Here is a 15855-nt window from a genome sequence, read left to right as displayed (position 1 = left end):
TGATTTATTTATTTATTAAGTGTTCCAAATTAATTTATATATATCTACAATTTACATATTTTGTAAAATATATCTCAATAATGGTTTAATAATCTGATATAAGAGAATATCTATATCAATAAATGTAAACTTCCTTTTTTCAAGTATCTTATTCGTTTCTTTTTTAATCTTACAATTTATTGTCTTTTTATCCCTTTTGCAATTATTATTTGTGCAAAGAAAATTTAAAGGAATAAAATGTGTTCTTATTTTTATATATTTATATCATCAGTCTTAACTTTGGCAGCATTGTAATGATTATTTTCTTTTATATAATATAGTTCGATAATAACATTTTTAATGTTTTAATAAAAACAATTATTTTCAAATGACAATAATATGGAAATTAAAAAAATAGTAAGTTATACTACTAGATTAAAAGTAACATTTGATAAACAACAAATATTTTAGTTTAACAAATGAAGATAATCTATTTTTAAAATTTAATGATTGTACTTCCAATAGCTTCTGGATCTAATATATGATGTAATGCTTCTTCGATATTATGAGGTGCATAAACTCTATCAACAACAGGCTGTATTTCATCTGCATCAGTTAATTCTGATAATGCTTGTAAGTATTCTGCTTTTATTTTGGAACCTTCTTTCCATTGATGTATATTACAACCAAATATATACTAAAAACAATTAATAATAATTTAATAATAATAAATATATATTATTTTATAATGATATAAATAATCATTATTTAAATACCTGCACCAATAATTTAATGCGTACACATCCAGCAAATATACTTCCTGATATAAATCCCAATGAATCTGATGTTAAATGTTCAGGCATTGTTGTCACATAAGAACCATAAGGATGTAAATATTTCTTTAATACATGAGATTCCGTTGATGGACCACAGGTATAAAAAATTGCATTATATCTAAAAAATTTTGGTATTAATTTTTAATTACATTATAACAGTTTTTTCTTTTTTGTTTTTTCTTATTATCATATCATACTTTTCATGCAATTCTAACTCCTTCTCAATATTTAATTCGTCTAATAATAAAACTTCATCAGCACCTAAAGCTCTCATTACAGGTACAGCATTTTTTCTAGATACTGTTACTACATGACCACCCCATAATTTTACAAGTTGAATTAAAATACATCCAACTGGAGTATTTCCTCCATATATAAGTACTCTGTAAAAATATTAGTTTAATTATTTTATTAAAAGTATGATAATCTTATAAATTTAATAGAGAAACTTAACATTCTTTTATCAAAATTATTTTGATTCAATTAAATCTCTTTTAATAATTACTTTTTCCATTACCTTTGTCCTTTTGCATTGCCTTCTTTAATAACAGATTTATTAACTAAAGCATCCCATGCCATGCAACCACTATAAGGAATGCTAGCAGCTATTTCATAAGTACATCGTTTAGGCCGTTTAACTGCTTGGCTTTCTGGCACAACTATATATTCTGCCATTGTACCAGGTGCCCATGAAGGTACAGCAAGAAATACTTCATCACCAATATCAAAATTAATAACTCTTTGTCCAATGTCTATAACTATACCTGAACAATCCCTACCTAATATTACTGGAATTTCTTTGTACCTCTGAAAACAGAAAACTCAATATTGGAATAACATGCTACATTGAATATAAGAAAATTGAAAAATAACACGAAATCATTGAATATATATAATTAATATTTTCTTACTCCAGAATTTAGAAGTCTTCTATAAGTTTTCGAATAACCAGAACATATTTTTGTGTCAACGACATTGACTGAAGCAGCTTTAACTTGTATCAGTAAGTCATTAGATTTTTTAATCATTGGCATCTCTGCATCATCTATCATTGAAACACCCTATATTAAATATAGTGATATTTATACATGTATGTCTACATATCGAAGCTTTTGTTAATCATATATATATTGTTTACAATATACCTCGATACCAATATAATGATGACATATAATAGCTTTTATATGGTGCATATGGTGGGAATAATAAATCCAATTCCTGCCTATGCTATAACCTATTAATGTACCTATAGTTATGCCTGCTAGACAAAATATAATCTCTCTTCGTGTGACTGAAACAGATAGTTATTATTTAAAAAATAAATAAATAAATAAATAAATAAATATATATATATATATATCAGAAAATTATTGAAAATGATCTTTTATAAACATTTTCTTTTATTATATATTATATAAGAATTATGATGTTTTTAGGATATAAATAAATATCATACCTTCATTATTTAATATTCCTACTAGTCGTCGATAAAATTGTGTAGAATTAACATGAATAGAATAATATTGAAAACGTAACTGTTCCCAATATTTTTGAATATATATTATCAGATTGTGTATGATATCTTTTATTTGCTGTACATGTTGGTCTCTATATAATTCTTGAATGTATCTTTGACAATGTGTTAAGAACGTAGAAATCCATTGTTGTCCTTGTTGAATCACTAAAGATGTTTGAACCTTATCCCAAATTTCTTTTTAAATATTTTTATACTTCCAGACATGAGAAATATTTTTCTATTATATAATAATCATAATAATAATAATAATAACAATAATAATAATAATATATATTAATAATATATATGTATATATTTTATATATATATATATACATATATATTATCATTATAGAAATAAATAAGAAAAAAAGAAGTAAATAATATTTCCAAATTATTATTTTTTTTCTTTTGCCAGATATTTAAATTTAATGTTAGAAACTCGAATAAATAAAATTCATAAACTGAAAACGAGTTAAAGATAATATATTCAAATTAAAATAAAATAAAATTCCAAATACATAATAATTCAAAAAACGTATAATTATGTAAAGTAATTTCAAATTAATAAATACATTTCAAAAATTGTTTTATAATGAAAGAAAAATACCTGTAATCTTTCTAGATGATTTGATATGCGAAAAGATATTTCGTCCATAATTTCGAGCTTATTTAACACAAAATTAGGAAATTTCTAGTTTTTAATCTACGTTTAAACATAGTTGTAGATCGACGGGTAAAGTGTTACACCAATGTGATATAAATAAACGATTAACGCACTGCATATAACTCGAAATAGATATCAAGAATCTGTTTTAAAATGTAATACTTTCATATTCGTTGCTAATTGTATAATCTATGTTAATGTATTAAACATTTAAGTTTCCGTAAAAATAGAAAAAGAAAGAAAAAAAAGATAAAAAAAAGAAAATATATAATAAATGAATTTAAAACAATTTATTTAAATGAATCATTCGAGCTATTAAACTTTTATAAGGTTAATGTCAGGAAACATCGGCGCGTAGACTAATGTTTTTGATTATGATGTAAGGATTATTGTGCAACAGTATCACATGGTTTACCATCTCCATTTTTAAAATTATTCATGTTGTCTGAAATCTTTTTTGAAACGTGTATGACTTCAGCGACATTTACGGACAAAATATGAACTACAAACGCGAGCAGGGAACGCTGTTACCGTCATGCGTTTATCTTATCGATATAATATAAGTTTATTTATTATATTCCCCTCACGCATAAAGAACGATTGTTTTCTTATAGATTAAAGTAAGTAGCGTTAATAGACTGACATTATCTTAATTTCTCATATTTATATCATTCTTTAATAATAATATTATCTTCAAATGATCCGTACTAAATTACGATGTCGATATTATATATATAATAATAAATATAATTAAACATATGATAATTAGTATATTAATTTGTGAATTTACAGAAATTATCTTTAAATTGAATTATATCTTATTTATTTGTTTGTAGAAGTATTATTGGCAATTTATAATGTTAGTACTTTAAGTCATTTAATCAGAATTAAAATTGAAGGGATTTTTAAAAATACATTGAAAGATGCAGCCATTCACTCGATAATATTTATATAACATAAAATATGTCACAAGTTACTATCGATTCAGATCTCACCATGTGAAAATTAATGCATTTGCAGATCCATAGGTTAACGATGACTTTATTCTAAAATTTACGTTCGCGAGATAATCTAATCAAATTTTCGAGCAAATAAAATGAATCTCGAAATTGGAATTTGAATCATGCCCGTTCTCTCTATCCTACTCGTATCCTCTCGTATAAAAATTCATGATAAATCGAGCCATTCGATGATACTTCGGACCCTCATTCAATCCTCAGATAGAATCTATCCCTCAATGATTCCTCGATGATTCGTCGATGATTCCCTTGATGATCACTGGAAAAGAAGAAGAAAAGATAAAAAAAAAAAAATAGAGAAAAAATATGAGATAAAAAAGAGAGCCGGAGAAAGAAAAGAAAAGAGACGTAGATTTACATGATGCTATAAACAGTAATCTCCATAAAGATCTATACCCATGGATCCACCCGAGATTTATAGATAATAATTAATAAGAGTAGAAAATAAGAGTAGAAAAATAAATAGGAAAAATGGGCAAGCATAAGTAGGATAGAAAAATATTCTGTACGTTTCTTTAAGGAATTATTTTAGAATTTTAGTATATTTAATTTTCATTTATCTATTCAAGTATGATTAGTGATATAAAAATTTTTAATCGATAGTATATGTATTAATTGATAATATATGATAACATATGTATATGATCTTTATAATGTTGCTAAGAATGTTGTAGTATGTAATTAGTAATTAATTAGTATAGTTCATATACATTGTTCGAATGTTAGTAAAATAATTTTATTTGTTAATTATTCACTCCCGAGTTTGCAATTTTATGTTTGTCGGAAGATTAAATTAATATTATTTTATATTGATTGTGTTTTATGATTTTTGTAATGTTTCTAAGAATATTCTATTGTTTAAATATTAATTAGTTATATTGCATGTATTTCGTACATTCTTTAAATGTTAGTAAAATAATGTTCATTAATTATTCATTAATTATTCCTTCTCGAATTCGCGATCTCATTGCGTGGAACTACCTGAAAAGAAATAAGGAAAGAAAAAAAAAATATATATATATATATAATATTAATTATATAAAAGATAAAATTCTGGATACTGATCTAAAGAAATATTATTTTTTTTTCTTTTTTTTTTTAAAGAAAGAAATATTATATTAATAACGCTTGGCAAAACTTAGAGAACTCGTCACATATCCCATCGTCCTTTTTTTAATTTCATGTGCACCTTTATTCAATGCACTATTAGTGATCCCTACAATTGCCATTTCTTATACATTTCGTGACTATGACTTTAACATAAAAATTGATTTTATTAAAATAAAATTATGAATATAATTGAACTTTAGAAAAGAGAAAATGTGCAAAATTTATCACTCGACTTTAACGTAAAACTTAATTTTATTAAAATAAAATTATGAATTTAATTGAACTTTAGAAAAGAGAAAATGTGCAAAATTTATATCTCGATTTTAATAATAAAAATGCATAAAATATGAAATAATTCTATTCGCGTACGCGTGACAATGTGACATCAAAGACGGAACATTACGTCGTCTGAATTTTTCAAATCCCTACAACCCCTAAACCCATATCATCATAAGAACATTTTAAGTGACAATATGGTAAAATTAAAATACGATTAAGAACCATTCTCATAAGTTTCTGATGAACCTTCGAAAATAACTCAGTAGTCTATAGTTACCCTTTTGAGCCACAATTTGTGGGGACCTTTTCGATATATAGCCTCTTCTTTATTTCATACCCTAACTTAATCGATTATCACTCAAAAACGACGAAATTTGATTCCAAATTCTAAGATATAGAAGAAAATTCTAACACAATTCTAACATATCTAAAAAATATAAATCTTATGTTTCTGAATAGAAATCGATTACTATCTTTTTAAGAGATACCTTTTCGCAACGTAGAAAAAATTAGAATTAATATATTAATTGCTAAAAATCCTAAGCTAAAAATTCATTAATTTATCATATAGAACTGCGGAATATGATTCTAAAACTCTCTTTGTATTTTAGCAAATATTCTATTTGATTTTTCTCTTTCAAAAGCAATGATTCTATTGAAATTTCTTATTTATCAATTCAAATCGAATAAATATATTTAATTAATAGTGATTTAAAGATATAAATCAAACCTTTGAATGCTCCTTCTTACAAGCGACAATTTTAATTATTATAAAAAAATCATCCACCAATTTCACTTGTAATCCAGAGATTATCCATCGCGAATATTTTCTTGCTCATTTTTTATTAAACCTTATGAATATCGATTCTTTATTATTATTGTGCGAGAAAAATATTTAAAAGTGCATTAAAATATTCATCAAAATCTCAAATAATTATAAACGCATTTGAACAAGAGGATCCTATCTTGATCTAATAGATATATCAAAAAATAAGAAATCTTCGAAAAAATTTACTCGTGGTCATTCAATTCTCTTTAACTAATAATTACAATCAATCACTCGTACCGATTTGAACCTTTTGTTCTCGACATGATTGAGTAATCGTAAGGATTAAAAAATTTATTTACTACTTAAGAAGTTCTGCGATGGCTCCAAACACTCGTCCATGATTTAGGTTGAAATTCGAAGCGGAATGATTCGTAGGTGGTTGAAAATGAAGTAGACCGACATTGAAGTTGAATGAGATTCTCTTCAGTGATGCATTGATTCTAATTAGCCCTAGTTATTTATTAATGAACAGTCACTGAATTTACTTCGCGAAACTTTACTGTCTTTTATAAATACAATCTGTGCGATTGTTAAAATTACAAAATACTTTGCGAACAAACACTGGCTCTAACGACTGCATTGCACGCAGTCGATGCAAAAAACATTTGTCATTTAAATCGCAAAATGCGAACGAATAAACATTGCTTTTACTTGGCAATATTTCTATTTTAATGATAGAAATACTCGATTATTTTATTACTACGAACGCGATTACAATGAAGTTCTGAAACAGAAAAATAAAAACAAAATTATTAGTGTCACTGTTATAATAAGAAACTGTATAAATTATAAAAAAAAATGTATGATATAAAAATATACTTATATAAAAATTCGTTGATATTTGTAAGAGATATTCTGAGAAACATTTGATGTTTACTCGTCGAAATACAAAGGAGAACTGATCCGGTAATCGATCAAATTAATAAAAAAATCGTATATGTTTATATTAAATAACCGTACCGAGATTAAAATTATAAAATATTGGAATTTTATATTAAATTTATTTTAAGTTTCTCGCGCGTTACCGTCTTTTTAATGTTTGAGCGAATCTACTATTATTTAAATATTAATTTATTGTACTCCGTGTACATTCATTATCATATATTTGTAATAATTTCAGAGAGACATATGTATATATTAGTTGAAAGAAATTTAACCTATAAATTTAATTGTTCTTATGATTATTGTCATAATTTATTTTTGTATTTTTTTTTTTTTTTTTTTTTTCATCAAAACAATATAAATTTATTCATTATACTAATTCATATATTTTTATGTATTTATTAATGATATCTATTTTATCATTGATAAGATGTTTTTATTAAGAATGCAGACTTTAAAAAAGAAATTAATTATTCATACATAAATTTTGCATAAAGAATTGTAAATTTTTCTTTGTAATATTTATTTTTTATTATTTTTGAAAAAAAAATTGATTTGTATTATGAACATTAATAATTGGTATAATTATAATAATTGATCGATCCTTATCGATTTTTTATTATTTCAATTCTATTGTAGTTGATACTACACCCAAACATTAGCGGGACGTTTACGTTGATATTTTAATCATCGTTTTGACATTTAGTATTTTTTTTTTCTTTATAAAATTAAGAATGGGCGACTTCTTAGCTATTAATAATGTCGGTGGACAAACATTGTTACGATTAGTTTCTCGTGGAAATGCAATTATAGCAGAATTAATGCGTTTGAAGGATTATGTGCCACCAATTTTTAGGTTAGTTTTATAGTTGTTTGGTATTAGATAATAAGTAAATATATAAATGTAATATTTATTTAATAGATCTATATAAGATAAAAAAAAATATATATATATTATATATTAAATATAACGTGTAATTTTTATTCTTACAGTTTGGATACGAAACAAGTTATTCAAAAATATGGTTCGATCATAAATGATTTTTCTTACTTTAAAGCAACCAGTACGTATGAAAAGAAAATTGAGGATGATCCAGTAAGTAATATTATAATTGCTTTAACAAATTATAATTTATTTATTGAAATTGTATTCTTAATAAATATTTCAATAAGAAACTTATCTGACTATCGATGTTTAATTGTAATATTTTGATGAAGTATTTATTAACTTTGTTATATATATATATATATATATATATATATATATATGTATATATATATATATATATATATATATGTATATATAATAGTAAAGTATATTTACAGACACTTCAAGAAACTGATGAAGAAATAAGAAATAATTTTTCTGAATTATTAGCACGATTTTATCTGGCATTTGAAAGTATACACAAATATATAACAGATTTGAATTTTTATGTTAAAAAGTTAAATCAAGAAGATTATCAGTCTTCTGGTTCTGTTGAGTCGTTTGAAGATGGAAAACAATTAATGGTATAATTCTTTTTATTTTAATTAAATTAAATGGATTAAATAATGTTTTATATCAATTTGTATCTTCTCGAATTTGTATATTTTTAGTGTGAAGCAGTGTATTTATATGGTGTAATGTTGTTATTAGTAGATTATCATTTTGAAGGAAGAATTCGTGAATGTTTACTCGTATCTTATTATCGATATAATGCTCAGGAATCATCATCTACTAAAGTGGATGATATTTGCATGTTACTACGTTCAACGGGGTATAGTAAAATATCAGGAAAACGCCCAATTAATTATCCTGAAGATTATTTTAGGTATTGTTTTAGACTTTATTGTCTTTATTTATATGAAAACTATATACATATATATATGGTTTATATAGTTTACAAATGTAAAATTATTTTATAGGAGAATACCATTAGATGATTCATTAATAGAAGGAGCTGTTGGTTGCTTAAGATTTGGTGATCTATATAATCAAAGACCTGCTTTTCATAATCATCAATCAGAATATAGAAATGCAGCTCTTTCAACTCAAGCGTCAATGTTGGTTATAATTCTTTGTTTTAAACCGGAAATATTAAATACACAAACTGCAGTAATGAGAGAAATTGTAGATAAATTCTTTTCCGACAATTGGGTGATTAGTATTTACATGGGTATAATTATTAACTTAAAAGATTGGTGGTCACCATATAAAGCAGCAAGAACAGCTCTTAATAATAATCTTGAAACATCTAATATAAAATCCATAGCTCAAAAGCATGGTCAAAGAATGGAGGTAAGCAAAATGTTATTAATAATTTAATTATAAAGATATTGTATTAGAAGTTATATTTTACACTGTTGTCTTACCTTCACACTGTTAGTATCATATTCTAGGATTTGTTACGTGAAACTGAAGAAGTAGAATTAGCTGGCACTCTGGATGAAAATGCAATAGGATCATTAGTGAATTTAGTACGAGATTGTAATGTAACATTACGCTGGATTTTATTACATACAACTTCTTTAAATTTATCAAAACGATCACGTTCTTTTCAACAGCTTGTTATAACTGAAAGTAAATATACAGATATTAATTGCCTTCGTTTATTATTGAATACAGCACAAATTGAGCAAGATGTTAAACAGACATATAAAGAGGTTAATAAATTATTTAACATTTCTGATACATTGAGAAATATTGTATATTTATATAAAATTATTTTTTCTTTCAAATTTGTACAATTAATAATTATTTTTGTTATTAGTTACTAGTTGGAAAAGAAACTAAATGGCTTAGAGATAAAGAAGCTTGCGTTAAACGTATCATTGATTTAGCTCAGATATTTGGTGATAACAAATCTCTTGATGGTATTGAAAAAATTCAAGATTTGCATGCATGGTTTATGGAGATAAGTAAACATATTAATTCTTTACAACAAGAGGATAGCAGAAAAATTGTTCAACTATTACAGGCATTAGAATATGTGCAAGGTAAAATCTAAATTAAATTTTGGATCGATTAATTATGATTTTAATTTTTAATATGAAAGATATAATTGTGTCTTAATTCTAAATGATTTTAGAATTCCATCAATTGGAAAATAATTTACATGTATCTCAATATTTATCGGATACTCGTGAGATATTACATAATATGTTACGAACAGGAAATATTGCAGAAGATACTATAATAAATTTAAACATAGTAACAGATTGCAGTTATGCATGGTACATAATGGAAACTTTTACTGATGTTATACAATCTAGTATAAAAAAGAATCCTCCGACAGTCATTAAATTGAAAGCTTTATTTTTAAAAGTAAGAAAATATGTATATAAAAGAAAACAATAAGGACAATGTAACAATCATAATATTTTCTTTTTAGATGGCTTCGGCTTTAGAGACGCCATTACTACGTATAAATCAAGCATGTAGTTCAGATTTATCATCTGTGTCTCAATATTACAGTAGAGAATTAGAAAGTTACGCTAGAAGAGTGTTGCAAATTATTCCTGAAACAGTATTTGGTTTACTTGCTCAGATAGTGCACTTAGAAACAAATGCTTTTAAAGAAATACCAACAAAATTACCCAAAGATAAATTGAAAGATTATGCCCAATTAGATGATAGATTACAGGTATAGAAAATTGTAAAATTTTTATAAATTCAATATATTATTTTTTTCTGACACAAACATATACACACACACACACATACACACATATTTGTGTCATATATATTTATTTATATATGTAAAATGATAATGTTAATAATATTAAAAGCAATATTATGTATTTGTGTAGATGGCAAAATTGACTTATGCTGTGTCGGTTTTTACAAAAGGAGTACTATCTTTAAGAAGTGTTTCATTAGGTGTTTTAAGAGTGGACTCACATCGTCTTTTAGAAGATGGTATACGCCAGGAACTTGTAAAACAAGTTACTTTAGCCTTACAAAATGGTCTTATCTTTGATACCAAATCAAAGGTGTCTATAATATAGATTTATGTAACATTTTATATATTAGAAACATTATTATAATTATTACAATATGTAAATTATTTTAGGTAACATTACCTCAAAAATTAAAAAGTTTAGCTTCCATTATGGATGGATATCGTAAATCTTTTCAATATATTCAAGATTACATAAATATCAATAGTTTAAAAATATGGCACGAAGAAGTAAGTATCAATGCTGTTCCTCTAAGAAAATAATATAACTCAAATTTGTCTTATCTTGCTCTCATAAAAAAAAATTCCTTTTAGATTATTTATATTATAGATAGTGCAATTGAAGAAGAACAAAGAGGATCTTCTTGGATTCCTGGAAAAACCTGGAGATATTTTTCAAATGAGAAACATGCTTCATTAACAGAAAACAATTGTTTAACTTTTATTGGCAGGCTTACTCGTGAACTTATTCGTATTACTGATCCTAGGTAATATTAAAAAAATATAATAAAAATAAAATTAAATATATATATATAAAATATAATAATCTATATTGTACATAATTTGTAGAAATACTGTTTACATAGAGCATACACTTGCTTGGTATGACATCAAGACGCAAGTTGAAGTATTAAATTACAAAGTTTTTACAATGATATTAGATGCTATAGGTACTCCAGGATTAGCAGGCATGGATAAACTGATATCATTTTATATCGTGATTGAATTGGAAAATGTAATTAATTATATAGAGAAAGAAATGCGTAACAAACAATGGTCTTCTATAATCGATGAATGTTTAACAATTGTAAACGGTGTAGAAAATCCTAAAGGTATTATACAGTATGATTCAGAATAATATTTAAAATATTTCTTTTCAAAATTATACTAATAATCTTATTATACATACGTAGCTATGATGACAAAATTGCAGACTGTCGTTGGTACATATGGAAATAAAATGTGGTTGCAAATATTAGATTGGATATTAAAGATAGGTCATTACCAAGTACTCAGAAGAAAAATAACATATGAATTAAATACTGCTTGTAAATTTGAAGCAAAACATATGGAAGCAGCATTGCAAACATTAAACACGTATGTTTATTATTATTATTATTATTATTATTATTATTATTATTATTATTATTATTATTATACAAATTATTAGGAAGTTATATATAAAATCACACACACACACACACACACACACGTGTATATATATATATATATATATGTATGTATGTATGCATGTATGTATATATATATATATTAATCTTATTTTTTTTTATATGTAAATCATAGTGCAATATTGTCCGAGATTAAATTGAATAATTTAAGTGACGAGAGGAAGATAAAAAAATCAGACGAAATTCAATTACTTCACGAGCTTAGTTTAAGATTAGACTGGGCTGGCATAAGTGATCCTCTTAATAAATCTTATATTAAACCTCCGCATGTAAATAACATTTCATTTGTAATGTTTCTATTTACCGTGTCCCAACTTGGCAAATTGTATTATTGCAGAAATACAGGTATATATAAATATATATATATATATATATATATAAATTAATATTCAAGTATTATTATTAAATATTAATAAAATTGTATTTCTATATTAATTAATATTAATAATAATACATTATTACAGCGAGTCTTTTAAGTAAAAAATCACAGGATCCTTTAGATGCTGTGGCATTTGCTATTGGAATACAAACTGTACTTCGCCAATTCCATATTTCTATTACATGTAATTATGTAAAATATATCTGTATGTATATACTTTCTCTCGTAACATTAGACAGGTAAGAAAATAAAAACAAATAAATATAAAGAATTAATCATTAATTAAAAATAATATTAATCAGTAAATATTTGTTTCAGTACAAAAGTTGGAAGCGAGACGGAAAGCGAATCAACAGCTAGTATACATTTTTTGGATCTTTTCGTCAAATATTCAGGCATTCCTCGATCATATGTATTTCACGAAATTCCAAATGTAATTCTAGATCATTGTCAAACCAAAGTCTTAAGATAATTATTTTAATCATACCTTTATATAACGTATCAATTAATTTATTGTTACATAAAGTATTGTATGTTAATTTAAAATGCATTTAATATGAATCTTTTGGGATAAACAAAAGAAAAAAAAAAAAATATCATTTTGAAATTAAATTCTTTTATATATTCACTCTTGTGTTATTCTTTCTAATTATTATTTCCTCATTCTTGCCTAATTCATTAAAAACTTTACGTTTAAGCAGAAAAAAAAAGAAGAAATACTAGATAGACAAAGGCGAGAAAAGAAAATTTTCTATTTAATTGTTATCATTTTATCGTTTATTATATACATATAAAAAAAAAGAAGAAAAAAAAAAAATAGTATTTATTTTCTAATCGATTTCTTAAAAATAATTAAAAGTAGTGAAGATACACATATTGAGTTTCGCAAGCCGATCGTAGGCATTGCATTATACTTATTAGCATGTATTCTAATGTAAAATAGGGCATATTAAGGGGGTAGACAATTACTATGTGTGATGAAATGAGAGTAGGCGGTTTATGGGGGTGACTGCAGACAAACGTCCGTATACGCATTGGCGGCTAAGCTAGAAACTTGCGGCCTCCGGCGGTGGTTACTATTGCGGCGGCACGATAGTGTCATATAAATCATAGTGATTAGATTAATCATGTAAAAAATCTAATTAATATTAATATCACAATTTCATTCAATTCATTTATAATAAATCCTTACCACTTAAATATTGTATTATAATAATTTGGAAGATAAATATTTAAATTTTATGCAAAAGGCGATGCACGGCGGCTGTTTTTGCGGCCGTTGAGACGCCGGTGTTGGCGGCTTCATACAAAAGCAGCCGAACTAGATCGAGAATTCAGTCCTCCTTACGTGATACGCGTTATCAGAGATGACCTATCTAACTTATCACAGCATCCTGCTGTATCTGTGTATTCCGGTATCTCGTTGATGTTACCAAAAAAAATTCATTTTTTTTCCTATATTTAGTAACGCGTTGTATTTTTACTTGTGTACACACGTTTCTTCCTTATTTTTATTCAGATCTTTTAGTAGAAAAAAAAAAAAGAAAAAAACAAAAAGAAAAAAAAAGATAAAAGAGAAAAAAAAGAAGAAAAAAATCAATAAATAAATCAAATCATTGATTCTGATTAAATAAAAAATATACAGTTAAATATTATATATCATTTTTTACGATAATTCTAATTGATTTAAATTGATTAATACAACAAAATTAAAATGTGTCCTGTACGTAAGTGATCTTCAATGTATCCTTTTAATATTTATGTGTAAATAATATAATGAATTTTGTTTAGCATCTGGGTTATATGTATATGCATTTATTTATTTAAATTAATAATCTAAGGTGGTATGTATATATGTTTAATGTTAGGTAATCGAAAAATCTTGCAAGAAGTTCATAATTTATTCTGATCGAAAGAAATCATTTTGTTTACTTGAAATTTTACGTATGAATTAGATAATAAAAAAGGAAAAATGTAAAACACATTAATAAAGGCAAAATGATTTCTTTTATTAACAAATGGTCTCTCTTCCCTTAATTAACGTTTCAATCAAGAAATGTTTTATCAGGAAACAAGGCGTGGTTCATCTTTATTAACACACATACACACACGCACAATATTAATTACATTTATTCCTTCGTTTTATATATAAATATATATATATATATATATATATATATATATATATATATATATATATAAGTAGATATATATTAAATATAAATTATATGTTGCTTCGTAAAAATTAATAATAGAATAATATTATATCTAAGTATATTCAGTTTCCGATTGTTTTAATTTTTCTAAAGGATAACTATCTTGCGAAAAAAAAAATTAAACAACCATGCGATTTGGATTAGTGATGGTTCTAATATTTTTCGGATTCATTTTGGCGGTGAATGGCTTGAAATTTCTAAATTATAATACTCCGAATGATAAAAAACCACCAAGGGATAGAGAGATACGTGGTTATAGACCACACCAAATATCCACTTCCATTGGAGTAGGATATGGTAAAAGAGATGGATCTACGGAAATTTCTAATTTTAACAAACGAGAAAGAGTACTCATGTTACTTCTTCGTTATTTTCCACAAGGGTATGTATTTTAAAAAATTATTTCATATTATAATTATGTCGTATACATTTTAATGAAAATTATTTCATATAAATTTTATGATATAATGAAAATAATTATTTTAGATTTACTCCTGAAATAATATTACGAGAAATGAAGGCAAATCCTGTTTTTGCTGGAAAATTAACAGAAATGATAATCAACGACGAAAATGGTCAAACGCGAAGTGGAGAACAATTACAACCAGAAGGAACCATATTCGTATTTTAAACTCTATATTGACGAACATCTAACTAAAATATACAAATTTTTGGCGATACATTTCAATTCAATATCTTAAACACTTCAAAATTGGATTTTATTATTAATAATAATAATAATAATAATACTGATAATAATAAAAAAAAAAAAAAAATAATAATAATAATAACAACAACAATAATAATAATAATAATAATAATAATAATAATAATAATAATAATAATTATAATCATAACAACAAAAAACAACAACAACAACAACAATATAATAATAATAATAATATTAATAACAACAACAATATCATTATGAACTTTTACTGCTGTATAATATACTAGCCTGTCAAATCAATTGTCGCCAAAATTTGTTAAAATTTAAATTTACCTCCTTTTGT

The 15855-nt window shown here is 24.9% G+C and overlaps 3 protein-coding genes across 6 annotated transcripts; 2 read left to right on the top strand and 1 right to left on the bottom strand.

Moving 5' to 3' along the window:
- Positions 1–470: 470 nt before the first annotated feature.
- Positions 471–3673, bottom strand: LOC124429775 (reticulon-4-interacting protein 1, mitochondrial-like). Its single transcript, XM_046975432.1, has 8 exons — positions 2941–3673; positions 2272–2512; positions 1961–2106; positions 1727–1876; positions 1333–1622; positions 1013–1198; positions 756–933; positions 471–676 (listed from the first exon to the last, which is right to left on the bottom strand). Exons 1-8 carry the CDS (start codon positions 2986–2988, stop codon positions 476–478), a joined length of 1440 nt encoding a protein of 479 aa, XP_046831388.1. The 5' UTR covers positions 2989–3673; the 3' UTR covers positions 471–475.
- A 4002-nt stretch (positions 3674–7675) lies between these two features.
- On the top strand, positions 7676–13214 carry LOC124429809 (WASH complex subunit 5). 2 transcript variants are annotated; one of them, XM_046975478.1, is made up of 17 exons: positions 7676–7972; positions 8110–8212; positions 8443–8628; positions 8716–8930; positions 9025–9397; positions 9499–9762; positions 9870–10095; positions 10188–10423; positions 10491–10742; positions 10909–11091; positions 11172–11288; positions 11373–11545; positions 11628–11890; positions 11972–12155; positions 12363–12592; positions 12712–12865; positions 12945–13214. In XM_046975478.1, exons 1-17 carry the CDS (start codon positions 7851–7853, stop codon positions 13096–13098), a joined length of 3435 nt encoding a protein of 1144 aa, XP_046831434.1. In that variant the 5' UTR covers positions 7676–7850; the 3' UTR covers positions 13099–13214. The 2 variants fall into 2 exon arrangements, with proteins under 2 accessions (XP_046831434.1, XP_046831435.1); XM_046975479.1 differs by lacking the exon at positions 7676–7972 and having other exon boundaries at positions 8432–8628.
- A 746-nt stretch (positions 13215–13960) lies between these two features.
- On the top strand, positions 13961–15639 carry LOC124429745 (allatotropin-like). 3 transcript variants are annotated; one of them, XM_046975364.1, is made up of 3 exons: positions 13961–14369; positions 14936–15224; positions 15329–15639. In XM_046975364.1, the coding sequence occupies exons 2-3, from the start codon at positions 14971–14973 to the stop codon at positions 15471–15473; spliced, it is 399 nt and encodes a 132-aa protein (XP_046831320.1). In that variant the 5' UTR covers positions 13961–14369; positions 14936–14970; the 3' UTR covers positions 15474–15639. The 3 variants fall into 3 exon arrangements, with proteins under 3 accessions (XP_046831320.1, XP_046831322.1, XP_046831321.1); XM_046975366.1 differs by having other exon boundaries at positions 14310–14349; XM_046975365.1 differs by having other exon boundaries at positions 14335–14353.
- Positions 15640–15855: the final 216 nt, after the last annotated feature.

Source organism: Vespa crabro, chromosome 16 (genome assembly GCF_910589235.1).
Source record: "Vespa crabro chromosome 16, iyVesCrab1.2, whole genome shotgun sequence".
In the NCBI taxonomy this organism is placed as follows: domain Eukaryota; kingdom Metazoa; phylum Arthropoda; class Insecta; order Hymenoptera; family Vespidae; genus Vespa; species Vespa crabro.
The sequence above is the reverse complement of the archived record's forward strand: the minus strand, read 5'-3'. Positions and strand labels throughout refer to the sequence as shown.